At 47.9% G+C, this 11,885-nt stretch overlaps 2 protein-coding genes across 4 annotated transcripts in view; one reads left to right on the forward strand and one right to left on the reverse strand.

The window, feature by feature from the left end:
* The window catches only part of rreb1a (ras responsive element binding protein 1a), a 96,914-nt gene that overhangs the window by 83,222 nt on the left and 1,807 nt on the right, over positions 1–11,885 (forward strand). For all 3 annotated transcript variants that reach the window (XM_034185431.1, XM_034185571.1, XM_034185503.1), the window contains exons 12-19: positions 5,212–5,668; positions 5,823–7,548; positions 7,688–7,875; positions 8,965–9,156; positions 9,241–9,402; positions 9,514–9,681; positions 9,887–10,014; positions 11,138–11,831. In XM_034185431.1, the coding sequence (XP_034041322.1) occupies positions 5,212–5,668; positions 5,823–7,548; positions 7,688–7,875; positions 8,965–9,156; positions 9,241–9,402; positions 9,514–9,681; positions 9,887–10,014; positions 11,138–11,831 (3,715 nt within the window). The remainder of the gene's footprint in view (positions 1–5,211; positions 5,669–5,822; positions 7,549–7,687; positions 7,876–8,964; positions 9,157–9,240; positions 9,403–9,513; positions 9,682–9,886; positions 10,015–11,137; positions 11,832–11,885) is intronic.
* The window catches only part of rmc1 (regulator of MON1-CCZ1), a 44,659-nt gene continuing 42,072 nt past the window's right edge, over positions 9,299–11,885 (reverse strand). The window contains exon 24 of the mRNA XM_034185768.1: positions 9,299–9,311. The gene's annotated coding sequence lies outside the window, so the exon portion shown is untranslated. The remainder of the gene's footprint in view (positions 9,312–11,885) is intronic.

Below are 11,885 nucleotides of genomic sequence, written 5' to 3' on the forward strand. Positions count from 1 at the left end.
AGCCCGGATAAATGAGGAAGGTTGCGTCAGGAAGGGCATCCGGTGTAAAACAAGCCAACGCAACTATGCAGACTAAGAATCGAATTTCCATACCAGATCGGTCGCGGCCCGGGTTAACAGCATCCACCACCGGTGCTGTTTCCCAACAGGGTGCCTGTGGAAATTGGGCTACTACTGGGCGAAGACGACGAAGAAGAGGAGGAGAACGTTTCCACAAATAGCGGGAGAAGAAGAAAACTAGAAGGGTGGAAATGAGAGTGGGGACTTTGAATGTTGGCAGTCTGACTGGTAAAGGGAGAGAGCTGGCTGATATGATGGAGAGGAGAAAGGTAGACATATTGTGTGTGCAAGAGACCAAGTGGAAGGGAAGTAAGAGCAGGAGCATCGGCGGTGGGTACAAGTTGTTGTACCATGGTGAAGACAGGAAGAGAAATGGTGTTGGGGCCATTTTAAAGGAAGAGTATGTTAAGTGTGTTGGAGGTTAAGCGAGTGTCTGACAGGGTGATGAGTGTGAAGTTGGAAATTGAAGGGGTGATGATGAATATCATCAGTGCATATGCCCCACAGGTAGGTTGTGAGATGAAGGAGAAAGATTTCTGGAGTGTGTTAGATGAGGTGGTGGAGAGTGTGCCCAAGCATGAAAGAGTGGTGATAGGAGCGGACTTCAATTGGCATGTTGGTGAAGGGAACAGAGGTGATGAGGAAGTAATGGGTAGATATGGTATCAAGGATAGGAATGGGGAAGGACAGATGGTAGTTGATTTTGCAAAAAGGATGGAAATGACTGTGGTGAACACCTACTTTAAGAAAAGGGAGGAGCACAGGGTGACATATGAGTGGAGGAAGGTGCACACAGGTGGACTACATTATTTATAGGAGGTGCAAGCCAAAAGAAATCAGAGACTGTAAGGTGGTGGAGAGAGTGTCGTTAGACAGCATAGGATGGTTGTTTGTAGGATGACTTTAGAGGTAAAGAGAAGAAGAGAGTGAGAGCTCAACAAAGGATCAGATGGTGGAAGCTGAAGGAGGAAGACTGTTGTGTGAAATTTAGCGAGCAGGTGAGAGAAGCACTGGTTGGAGGGGAAGCAATTTTGGACAACTGGAAAAGTACTGCAGATGTGGTGAGGGAGACAGCTAGGACAGTACTGGGTATAACATCTGGATAGTGGAAGGAAGACAAGGAGACTTGGTGGTGGAATGAAGAGGTCCAGGAAAGCATAAGGAGAAAGAGGTTGGTGAAAAAGTTTTGTGATAGTAGGAGAGATGAAGAAAGTAGACAAGAGTACAAGGAGAGGCGGTGTAAGGTGAAAAGAGAAGTGGCAAAAGCAAAGGAAAAGGCATATTGCGAGCTGTACAAGAAGTTGAATAGTAAGGAAGCAGAAAAGGACTTGTACCGATTGGCCAGACAAAGGGACAGAGCTGGAAAGGCTGTGCAGCAGGTTAGAGTGGTAAAAGATGCACATGGTAATGTGCTGACAAGTGAGGAGTGTGTGCTGAGAAGGTGGAGGGAATATTTTGAGGAGCTAATGAATAAAGAAAATGAGCAAGAGAAAAGGCTGGATGATGTGGTGAGAGTAAATCAGAAAATACAAGAGATTAGTAAGGAAGAAGTGAGGGCTGCTATGAAGAGGATGAAGAGTGGAAAGGCAGTTGGTCCAGATGACATTCCAGTGGAGGCATGGAAATGTCTAGGAGAGATGGCAGTAGAGTTTCTAACCAGATTGTTTAATAAAATCTTGGAAAGTGAGAGGATGCCTGAGGAGTGGAGACGAAGCGTGCTGGTTCCTATTTCAAGAACAAGGGTGATGTGCAGAGCTGCAGTAACTACAGAGGCATAAAGCTGATCAGCCACAGCATGAAGTTATGGGAAAGAGTAGTAGAAGCTAGGCTTAGAAAATAGGTGAACAGCAATATGGCTTCATGCCGAGAAAGAGCACTACAGATGCAATGTTTGCTCTGAGAATACTGTTGAAGTACAGAGAAGGACAGAAAGAGTTACATTGTGTGTTTGTGGACTTAGAAAAAGCTTATGACAGGGTGCCAAGAGAAGAGCTGTGGTATTGTATGAGGAAGTCTGGAGTGGCAGAGAAGTATGTTAGGGTAGTGCAGGACATGTTCAAGAATAGTGTGACAGCAGTGAGATGCGCAGTCGGAATGACACTTATTCAAGGTGGAGGTGGGATTACACCAAGGATCAGCTCTGAGTCCTTTCTTGTTTGCAACGGTGATGGACAGATTGATGGATGAGATCAGACAGGAGTCTCCATGGACTATGATGTTTGCAGATGACATTGTGATCTGTAGTGAGAGTAGAGAGCAAGTTGAGTCTAGTCTGGAGAAGTGGAGATATGCTTTGGAGAGAAGGGGAATGAAAGTCAGTCGAAGCAAGACTGAGTACATGTGTGTGAATGAGAGGGAGCCCAGTGGAATAGTGCAGTTACAAGGAGTAGAAGTGGTGAAAGTAGATGAGTTTAAATATTTGGGGTCAACTGTTCAAAGTAATTGAGAGTGTGGTAGAGAGGTGAAGAAGAGAGTGCAGGCAGGGTGGAGTGGGTGGAGAAAGGTGGCAGGAGGGATTTGTGACCAAAGAATATCAGCAAGAGTGAAGGGGAAAGTTTACAAAACAGTAGTGAGACCAGCTATGTTGTACGGTTTAGAGACAGTGGCACTAACAAAAAGACAGGAGGCAGAGCTGAAGATGTTGAGATTCTCTTTGGGAGTGACAAGAATGGACAAGATTAGGAATGAACATATCAGAGGGACAGCTCAGGTGGGACGGTTTGGAGACAAAGTCAGAGAGGTGAGATTGAGATGGTTTGGACATGTGCAGAGGAGAGACCCAGGGTATATAGGGAGAAGGATGCTGAGGATGGAGCCACCAGGCAAGAGAAAAGGGAGGACAAAGAGGAGGTTTATGGATGTGCTGAGGGAGGACATGCAGGTGGTTGGTGTGACAGAGGAAGATACAGAGGACAGGGTGAGATGGAAACGATTGATCTGCTGTGGCGACCCCTAACGGGAACAGCCGAAAGACAAAGAAGAAGAAGAAGAATCGAGTAATTGGATAAAAAGTACTTTTGCGTTTTTAAACATCAATAGTCCAGGGCTCTCCCTAAGCAATGGCACAATGTCCCTATGCCAAAGTCTTGACATTTTGCTGAAATGGTGATGGGATGTGGCTTGTAAAAGTTGTAAAATGTAACCATTTTGAGTTGTTTTTTTTTTTTTTTTTTTTTAAGGTTGGTGGACTGGATCCCTACGTGATTTTTTTATTTTTATTTTTATTTTTTATTATTATCCCTGTTTCTCTGCGATTCAGCAGATGCATTTCAACAGGAGGTTGAACATGCAGCCTCACAGTTACTGTTTTTTTGTTGTTTTTTTTTTAAGTTACCGTGTTTGTGAAGCATTGTGTGTTGCCCAGAAAAAACGAAGCACTTAGTGTGAGTCTGAACAGCAGCCGGCTTCAACTGTGGTTACCTGGTCGTCGGGTCAATAGTCACTCACCACGTCGAGCAGACTGTGTGTTTTTAATAACAGACAAACACACTGCTTTGCTTTAAATGTGCAGGAAGTCTATTTCAGATGATCAGTGTGGACCCTCTTTCTCTTAAAAGGCTTTATTTTACTCTGTGTCGCATTGGAAAGCGGTGGCTTGAAGGGCTAAATTATTAGCCGTTACATGGCCTGAGTGCATGCTCTTGTCGTCTTCTGTTGTTTTTCTGGGGACATTACAGCGCCACACACAGGCCTGGCATATGTACTACAATGTTTAAACGAAGTTTCGAGGCACTGAATTTGCCTCAAACATTTTTTGTAATCAAATTATTCGAGTTATTTGAGTAATCATTTCAGCCCTACTGTGTTACAATGCTTGGAAAGAGATGCCATTTGATTTAAAACGGCGATTCACTTTGAAGTTATTAATTCCAACCGGACTCTAACTTGACTTGGCACAGAGAGTGGCGCAGCTTTGGAGTGGAGCGGAACTTAGGACGATTCTCGTTAGTTGCCTGCAACAACACAAGAGTCCCAGTTAGTGACTTTAATCCACACAAAAGTGACTCACGATTGACATCTTTAAATGGCCTTGAGAGGGGTTAAGAAGCGGACTTGCTGCTTTTGAAAAGCAACAAAGCTGCGGGTCGGAGCACTGCTTCATTGGTTCAAGCAGAGTCGCTGCAGAAGCCATTGATTACAGACCCGCTGCAGGGTTTGCAAACAATGTAGAGAAATGATCATTTTCCCGATAAACATTCTCAAAAACAGGCACTCTGAAGGACCAATAATGGAATCTTTAAGCAAAAACTCTATGGATATCGGTGGATCAAATCATTTCTTACTGTTCTCGAAATCATTTCTCAGTTCTCGATACCCAGCCCTAGACATTAGTTTCTAGAGTTTTAGTTTCAAGGGAAAGTGAAAAACGTTGTTGCATCTGGCTGCAAACTCGCAAAACTGGAAGCACTGAACCTGCCGCAGTGTTCAGCTAGCTTTATTAGCTAACATGTAGCTAACTTCAAAGTGAGCTTGTTTACATTCAGACCGGGTTCAAAACCTTTTTTTTCTTTAACAGTGAGATCAGTTTTCTTCTGACCTCTTTCCCATATTTCAAGGATCAACATTATGATCTGAAGGTCAAGATGCACTCGTCTGCCTTATGATGTCATAAACCCTTTGGATCAAGGTTTAAAAGCCCTCTTCTCATAGATGAGAGAGGGAGTTCCGTTGCTGCCCGTCAGACCGGTGTTTACCCCGGGACACCGTCATGTGAAGCAGGTGGGACTGGAAGTCTTCACTGGACTGCTCTCTCTTTAAATGAGCTAAGATCTCATACCACTCAATCTGGTCAGGACTAGCTCTGATCTTGTTCTGGTGTCAGACCTGGGTGTGTCTAATTGATCCAACGGGTCACGGTCCGCTCGCTGTCGGTGCTGATCACGTGTGCTGCAGAAGAACAGCGTTCAGGGAAATTGAGGACTTTCATTCCAGTTGTCGTCAGGCCAGTTTGAACCCAGTGTTGTCAACCTCAGCTTAGATCTTTTTATTTGAAATTAATTTGTCGACATTCTGGTTTGGACAGTTTTTGTGCTGGTCTGCACCGCTTACCGCAAAGAAAGTACCTCAAAAACTACTGGGGTTCTACAAGTGGAGCCGTTTACAAATGAACTGTGGATCTGTCCTCCAATGACAAATGTCTTTATTTTTCAGGTGAAATCCGGCCCCACTGAGGACGAGATCCACCAGGCCCATCTGGACAGTATCAAGGTGATCCACGTTGAGCCGCCCTCTTCCAGTCTACCCCAGGAAACTGCCTCAGCCTTCGTGGCCGGAGGTCTTGGGCTGAGCCTGGGTGTCGGGGAGCTGGCGGCCCTCAGCATTCCGCTGCTGGATGGGTCGGGCTCAGGTTCAGCCTCCCTGCAGTGTCTGTCCCAGAGAGATGCCCTCAACTTGCTGTCCCTGCAGCCTTTCCAGGCCGGGTTCCTCCTGCAGCACGACGAGGCAGCAGCAGCTTCATCTGGGCTGAAACCCACCGAGGGAGGTGGAGGTGGGATCATGGAGCTGGCAGACATCCAGCAGATCCTCAAAGTGGCGGCGGCAGCACCAAATCAGATGGGGCTGAGTCTGCCGCCTCGGGCCAAAGCTCTGGGGCTTAATGGAGGTCAAGGTGAGTGTTTGTGTGACGTGGACAGTTTGTTTCATCACCTGGTGCAGAATGTCTGACTTTGATGGCTTCTAGTGTTTGAAAGTAAAAAAGGGTAAACTGGTGCAGCGTTTATTTCTGATGATGATTTTTTTTTTTTTTTTTTCCAAACTTCCAGGTCAGAAGAGCATGCCGACGCTGAAGCCCAAACCTCCCATCACCCCTCGCTCCAGCCTAACAGCAACGACTCCTCCCCCACTCCAGAATTCCCAGCAGGCCTCACTGGGCTGCATCAGCCCCAGCCTGCCACCTCCCACGCCCACGCTCTTCAAAACGCCATCATCATCATCCTCATCATCATCAGCTGGGAATGGCGGGCAGATGGACCCTGACTGCGTAGGCAATGCACACATGCCCTTGTCTGACTCCCCCCCTGCAGCCGCCACGGCTATACAGGAGGAGCTGGGGCCTGGCTGTAGAAAGTCTGGAGGCAAAGGCGGGAATGTCGGGCACGCCGGCTCGGCTAAAGGCTCATATCCCTGCCGTTTCTGTAACCAGGTGTTTGCCTTTTCGGGTGTCCTCCAGGCACACATGCGCTTCCACCTTGGCATCCTTCCACACCAGTGCAACATCTGCGACTATGTGGCTCCAGACAAAGCTACTCTGATCCGCCACCTGCGGACTCACAGCGGGGAGCGGCCATATGTCTGCCGCGTCTGCCACTACCCCTTTACGGTCAAAGCAAACTGTGAGCGCCATCTCAGGAAGAAGCACGCCAAGACCTCGAGGAAAGACATCGAGAAAAACATCAAGTATATCACCTCCACCACGTCAACAAACATCACACCCACCATCACCACGGCCACGAGCACCACGAGCCAGGACACAGAGACGGGCTGCAGCGGAGCCGAGACCACCTGCCGCTTCTGCAGCGAGGACCTGAAGACCTACCGGGCCCTGCAGATCCACCTGCGCACACACAATGGCTGCCAGAGGAAGCCCTTTGAGTGCCGGCGCTGTGGTGCTGCCTTCCTCGCCAAACGAAACTGCATCCACCACCTGCTGAAGCAGCACCCTGAGGTCCAGGAGCGAGAGATCGAGGATCACATCACCACGCTGCTGCCTGCTGTTGCACCTGCCGCCGCCACCGTTGCCTCTGTCCATGGCACTGGTCCAGTGCGGCCGACGGCCATGAATGGGACTGGACAATCGCCAGTCCAGTTACTCCAAGCGGTGAAGGTCGAAGAGCTGGCGAATTTGGTTTATCCTGGATCTGCAGAACTTGACCAGCCTCTAGACTTTTCCACCAAGGGCCGTGCACCAGCAAAACAGGCGGTGTCTCCTGGGGTGAAGGTGGAGAACCTGTGCCCCAGCTTTGACCCAGACCAGCCCATCGACCTGTCCATTCCCAGCAAGAGGCAGAGGAGGGAGGCAGCGAGTGCCGCAGAGAAGAGGGGGATCAAGATGGAGCAGAGTGGCAGTTTTGTTGAACAGCAGCAGATTCTGGCTCTGAAAAAGGCTCCATCCACAGAGGAGAAGACGGGAAGTACTCTGCCCTGCGTGCACCCCCATCCCCAGTCCGGATGCTACCAGCTCACTGCAGCTACTCCTCCTCCTTCCTCCCTCCCCCACAACCAGAACAACTCTACACGATCCCTACGGCTCAAACCGCTGCTCCCCAAACCACCCTCCTCCGCGTCTTCGCCACCTTCTGCTCCTCTGAAGGAGCTTCCTCCTCTGGCCTCCATTGCTCAAATCATTCACTCAGTTTCTGGAGCTCCGGACCTCTTGAAGACCGAAACGGAGGGTGTCACCTCAAATAAAGTGGACCTGTCTGCAGATGTGCCAGCACCCCCTGTTGTTCCGGAGCCACAGAGCGAAGACTCATCTGAAGGATCATCAAGGTGTGTGAGCCGAGAACACAAATGTTTAAAAGAAAAACTTTTCTATTCAGTCTTATTTATGAAGCTGAATATGTTGCAGTTGGATATGTACTGACCGTAACATAGAACCTGCTGTAATCCTCTGGCTTCTTCCCAACAGAAAACGATCCAAGAAGAAACTCACAGCAGCGAAGGAGAAGGCCGCTGGAAGTGGAACACATGGTGGCAGCATCGACCTGGAGTCGAGCGGTGAGTTTGCCAGTGTGGAGAAGATGCTCGCCACCACGGACACCAACAAGTTCAGCAACTACCTCCAGACCGGAGCTGGAGACCTGGGCGCAAAGAGAGGTACAAGAGAGACTATCCCAAGACGGTGACCGTACTTTGAGAAACCGAAAAACCAAAAACATCGGAGCTGAAAATACTCGAAAAAATTAATTTCTTGTTGCTTTGGTTGACTGAAAGAATCTGAAAGAACCAAATCAGTTTCATCAGCAGTTTCAGAGTCAGGACGTCAGGATTGTGAAGGATGGTCATCGTGGCAGGAGTCAGGAAAATTCTTCTGCACAGCAAACAGCCGTGACTGTGGTGGAAAGAACCTGACAAATACGATCACTTCAGGCAACATGTAACTTCAAACACACCTGCTCCTAATTTCCATGATGCAAATATGATTATTCTCTGCAACAAGACCAGAATCTCCAGCAGGTGGCAGACAAGTTACATGCGAGTTCAGTTACACCTGCTCCTAATTTCCCTCATGCATCCAAGGTGCCCCCACCACCCAGCAGGGGGCAGACAGTGTAACATAAGTAAAACAAACGGGTATTTGTTTTTCTGTTTGTTTGTTTTATCTGGCTTGTCCTGGTTATACGCCCTGGAACTCATTCATCTCTCTTCATTCACTTACTGTCATTTATAGGCCTTGTGCCTAGGCTGGCCCAGAGCCTGTTGCATCCTGTGTATTATACTTCTCATTTAATACTCAATAGTTTTATCCTGTCATTCCCCTAAAATGTAATGTAACACAGAGCCCCCCCCCCCACAAAATTGTGTGCCAAATCACCAAAAACACCCGATGTGTAAAAACAAAACAAAAAACAAACCCAAAAACCAAGGTTTCTGAATTTGGGGTTCTGACCTGACTTTTCTAGGATTTATCCCCTCAGAACCCAGAATGTTTGGTATTTTATTCAGGATGAGCTCGTGTTGCTTAAGTGGGGAAGTGACGATCTACAGAGAAGCCGGCTTGTGACCAGAGGGTCATAGGTTCAGTCCATTAACTGTGAATAAACACCACTTTTCTGTCTCAATTCAGTGAGGTTCCCTTGAGCAAGTTGCTTGTGGTGTGCAGTCAAATGCCTTCCTCAGTGTGCCATGTCATTGGTCACCCGTGTGTGGGTTTTTATATTTTCATTTTGACCTCCCTGTCAACAGATGGCGGTAAAGGAGGAGGAGGTGGTGAGGAGAAGGAGTTAGTTGCTAAGGATGATGGAAGGCCGGCAGTGTCCCATTCCAAAGGGAAGAAGAATGCTTACTCCAATTCGGTACAGAAAATGACGTGCCAGTACTGTCCCCGAGTGTTCCCCTGGGCCAGCTCGTTGCAGCGCCACATGCTGACGCACACAGGTACGACACAAACATGTTAATGCCGCGCTTACATGCTGGTCAGATTTTACGCGTCTCATTCTAGTTTTCGGTCTCTCGTTCCAGGACAAAAACCGTTCCCCTGTCCGAAGTGCGATGCTTTTTTCTCCACCAAATCCAACTGTGAGCGCCACCTGCTGAGGAAGCACGGTGTGACCAACAGAACGCTGCGACGCAACGGCGCACTCGTTAAGAAGGTGCCCGACGACAGCTCACATGAGAGCGCAGGTCTGACACTGAATGTTACCTGAAGGCCGCTAATGTCACATCTCGATGCTGGCTCTGTTAATGGGGGTGTGGCTTGTTATAGTTCTCCTATCGGTTGTGTCCATTTAACAGAGAGCCAATCGGAGACGGAGCAGATCACACCAGAAGCCTCTGACCTCAGTGGCAGCACCGCCTCCACAGAAACCAGCTCCACCCACAATGAAGAGCAGCGATCCAGCCCTGAAGCACAGACTTTGGTGGAGCCAGACCCACCAAGCCCCACCCACAATGCCAGTCAAGGTAAATAAGTGCTGTCAATCAAACACAAGAATATTCAGAACCTACTAAAGATCTCACGACCGAACCGTGAGTCCCAGGAAAAGAATAAATATCTTCAGATATTCAGAATTATTTGACACCAAAACTGTGCCGCTAATATCGTGAAAGCAACAAGAATCCAGATGCTGTTGTGTGACTTATTTCCATAAGTTTATCCTTGTTGCAGGTTGCAGTCCAGTTACAGACGCTACAGAGCAGCTGGAGACTGAAGCATCAGAGACACAGGACCAGCGGGGGGCACCAGAATCTAAGCCAACACAGGGAAAACAGACTCCACAGAACAGCAGCACTAAGGTCAGTTTAGAAAAACCATTTACCAACACAGCCGGGTTTTATTTTATTTTATTTATGCAGCTCCAAAACCACTGACTGTATCAGTGCAGGACGGACGACAACAAATTTTACTGGAATTAACCACGCCACAGACTCACCATCCCACCACTCGGCTGCGCCAGTTTGAATAGTTGGCTTTTACATCAAACCGCTAAATTAGAAAACATGACACACAGTGTAGAAGAAGTAAAGTCCTCTATTGGCCCTGAGGCACACTGGTGCTGGCACTTATCTCAGGACTCCATAGCATCAAGTGGACTGACGCCCCTTGGACAGGACACCAGTCGGACACAGGTTACTTCCCCAGCTGAGGCCTGTGCCCATTTACAGCTGGGAGGACTGAGACAATACAGATTAAATGTCTTGTCCAAGGACACAGACTCATAGCACAAGTGGGATACGAACCCAATCTACATATTGGAAGGCCAGTTCCTTACCCACTGAGCTACCTGCTCTTAGAAAACGTGCAAATTTTAATAAACCATCCTCTCAAACTGAAAGACTGTCAGAGAAAACAAGTTTATTTAATCCAAGATAAATTAGGAAACATGATGCACAGTGTAGGAATTGACAACAGGAACAGCTCAATCTGCATTAAAAAAAATGCAATCTTTCAAACTTGATTGTACACAACTTTTATGTATTTATCTTGTAACACTTTGCTCTGGAGATCCTTCACTCAGTTTCATTATCCTATTTTTCTGAACATGTATTTTGTTATTTTATTTTCTACCATTTTATTTCCTTTGATATGCAGAAATCGGAACAGAGTGTCCTACTTGATTTCAGAGCATGTTTTACTTTGTCTCTCTGCACACGACGAATAAAATCCTGAATCAGACTATCGCATGTCAGCCAATAGGTGATTCCAGGGATAAGGAGCTTGATAAGATGAAGATCTGTAACCTGCTGACTTCTTTTTGAGTCACAAGTAGAGCTACATTTTAAGAATGCAGGTCACTGGCAGGCACATAAGGTTTTTATCAGATCTGACAGATAGCGGACACTTCACCATGAAATATCACAGATAAACCGTCTGTCCTGCTGCCCTGGTTGATGTGATGTTTGTCTTCTTCTCTTCCAGGTGGAGTGTGTGGATGACGACGACTGTCACAGCAATAAAAGTCTCGACCTAAACTTCGCCAGAAAACTCATCGACTTCAAGTTTTCTACATCCTCAGGATCCGTTCAGGAAGAGCAACCTTCAGAACCCAAGTCATCATCCTCGTCTTCTTCTACCTCTACGTCTGTTCCCAAGCCAGCGGCAGAGAGTCCAGAGGAGCAAAAGGAGAAGGAGAGAATCACTGCCACCCCCGCCGACTCTTTGTCCACGAGCAGTGTGGCAAAACTGCAGCCGGAGTACAAACATGTGTGTCGCGTTTGCAAAAAGAGCTTCCGCTACGCCACCACACTCGCTCGCCATGAGAGGGCGCACCTCTGTGAGGAGGCACCAGCAGAGGAGAGGCCTTCAGCAAAAGAAGAGCTGGCAGAAAGTAAGGAGGCTGATAAAGAGGAGGCGCAAAAGAAGGAGGTGGAGCCAGACGTAGAGGAAAGTGGGGTAAAGGAGGTGGAGAGTGAGGCGGGGGAGAGCAGTGAGTCCGAAGAGGAGGAGGAGAAGAAAGAGGAGCGGAGTGATGAGGAGGGCGGAGGTTCAATTTCAAAGAATGAGGAGCCATCAGGAGGAGGGCGAGTGGACAAGAGGAAGAAGATCTGCAATGTTTGTGGCAAACGTTTCTGGTCTCTGCAGGATCTGACTCGACACATGCGGTCGCACACAGGTACGGTGCACACTCCGAAAAAACTAACCCGGCGGTAACGTGCCGGCCTCGTGT

This window comes from Thalassophryne amazonica, chromosome 1 (genome assembly GCF_902500255.1).
Source record: "Thalassophryne amazonica chromosome 1, fThaAma1.1, whole genome shotgun sequence".
NCBI classification, from domain to species: Eukaryota; Metazoa; Chordata; class Actinopteri; order Batrachoidiformes; family Batrachoididae; genus Thalassophryne; species Thalassophryne amazonica.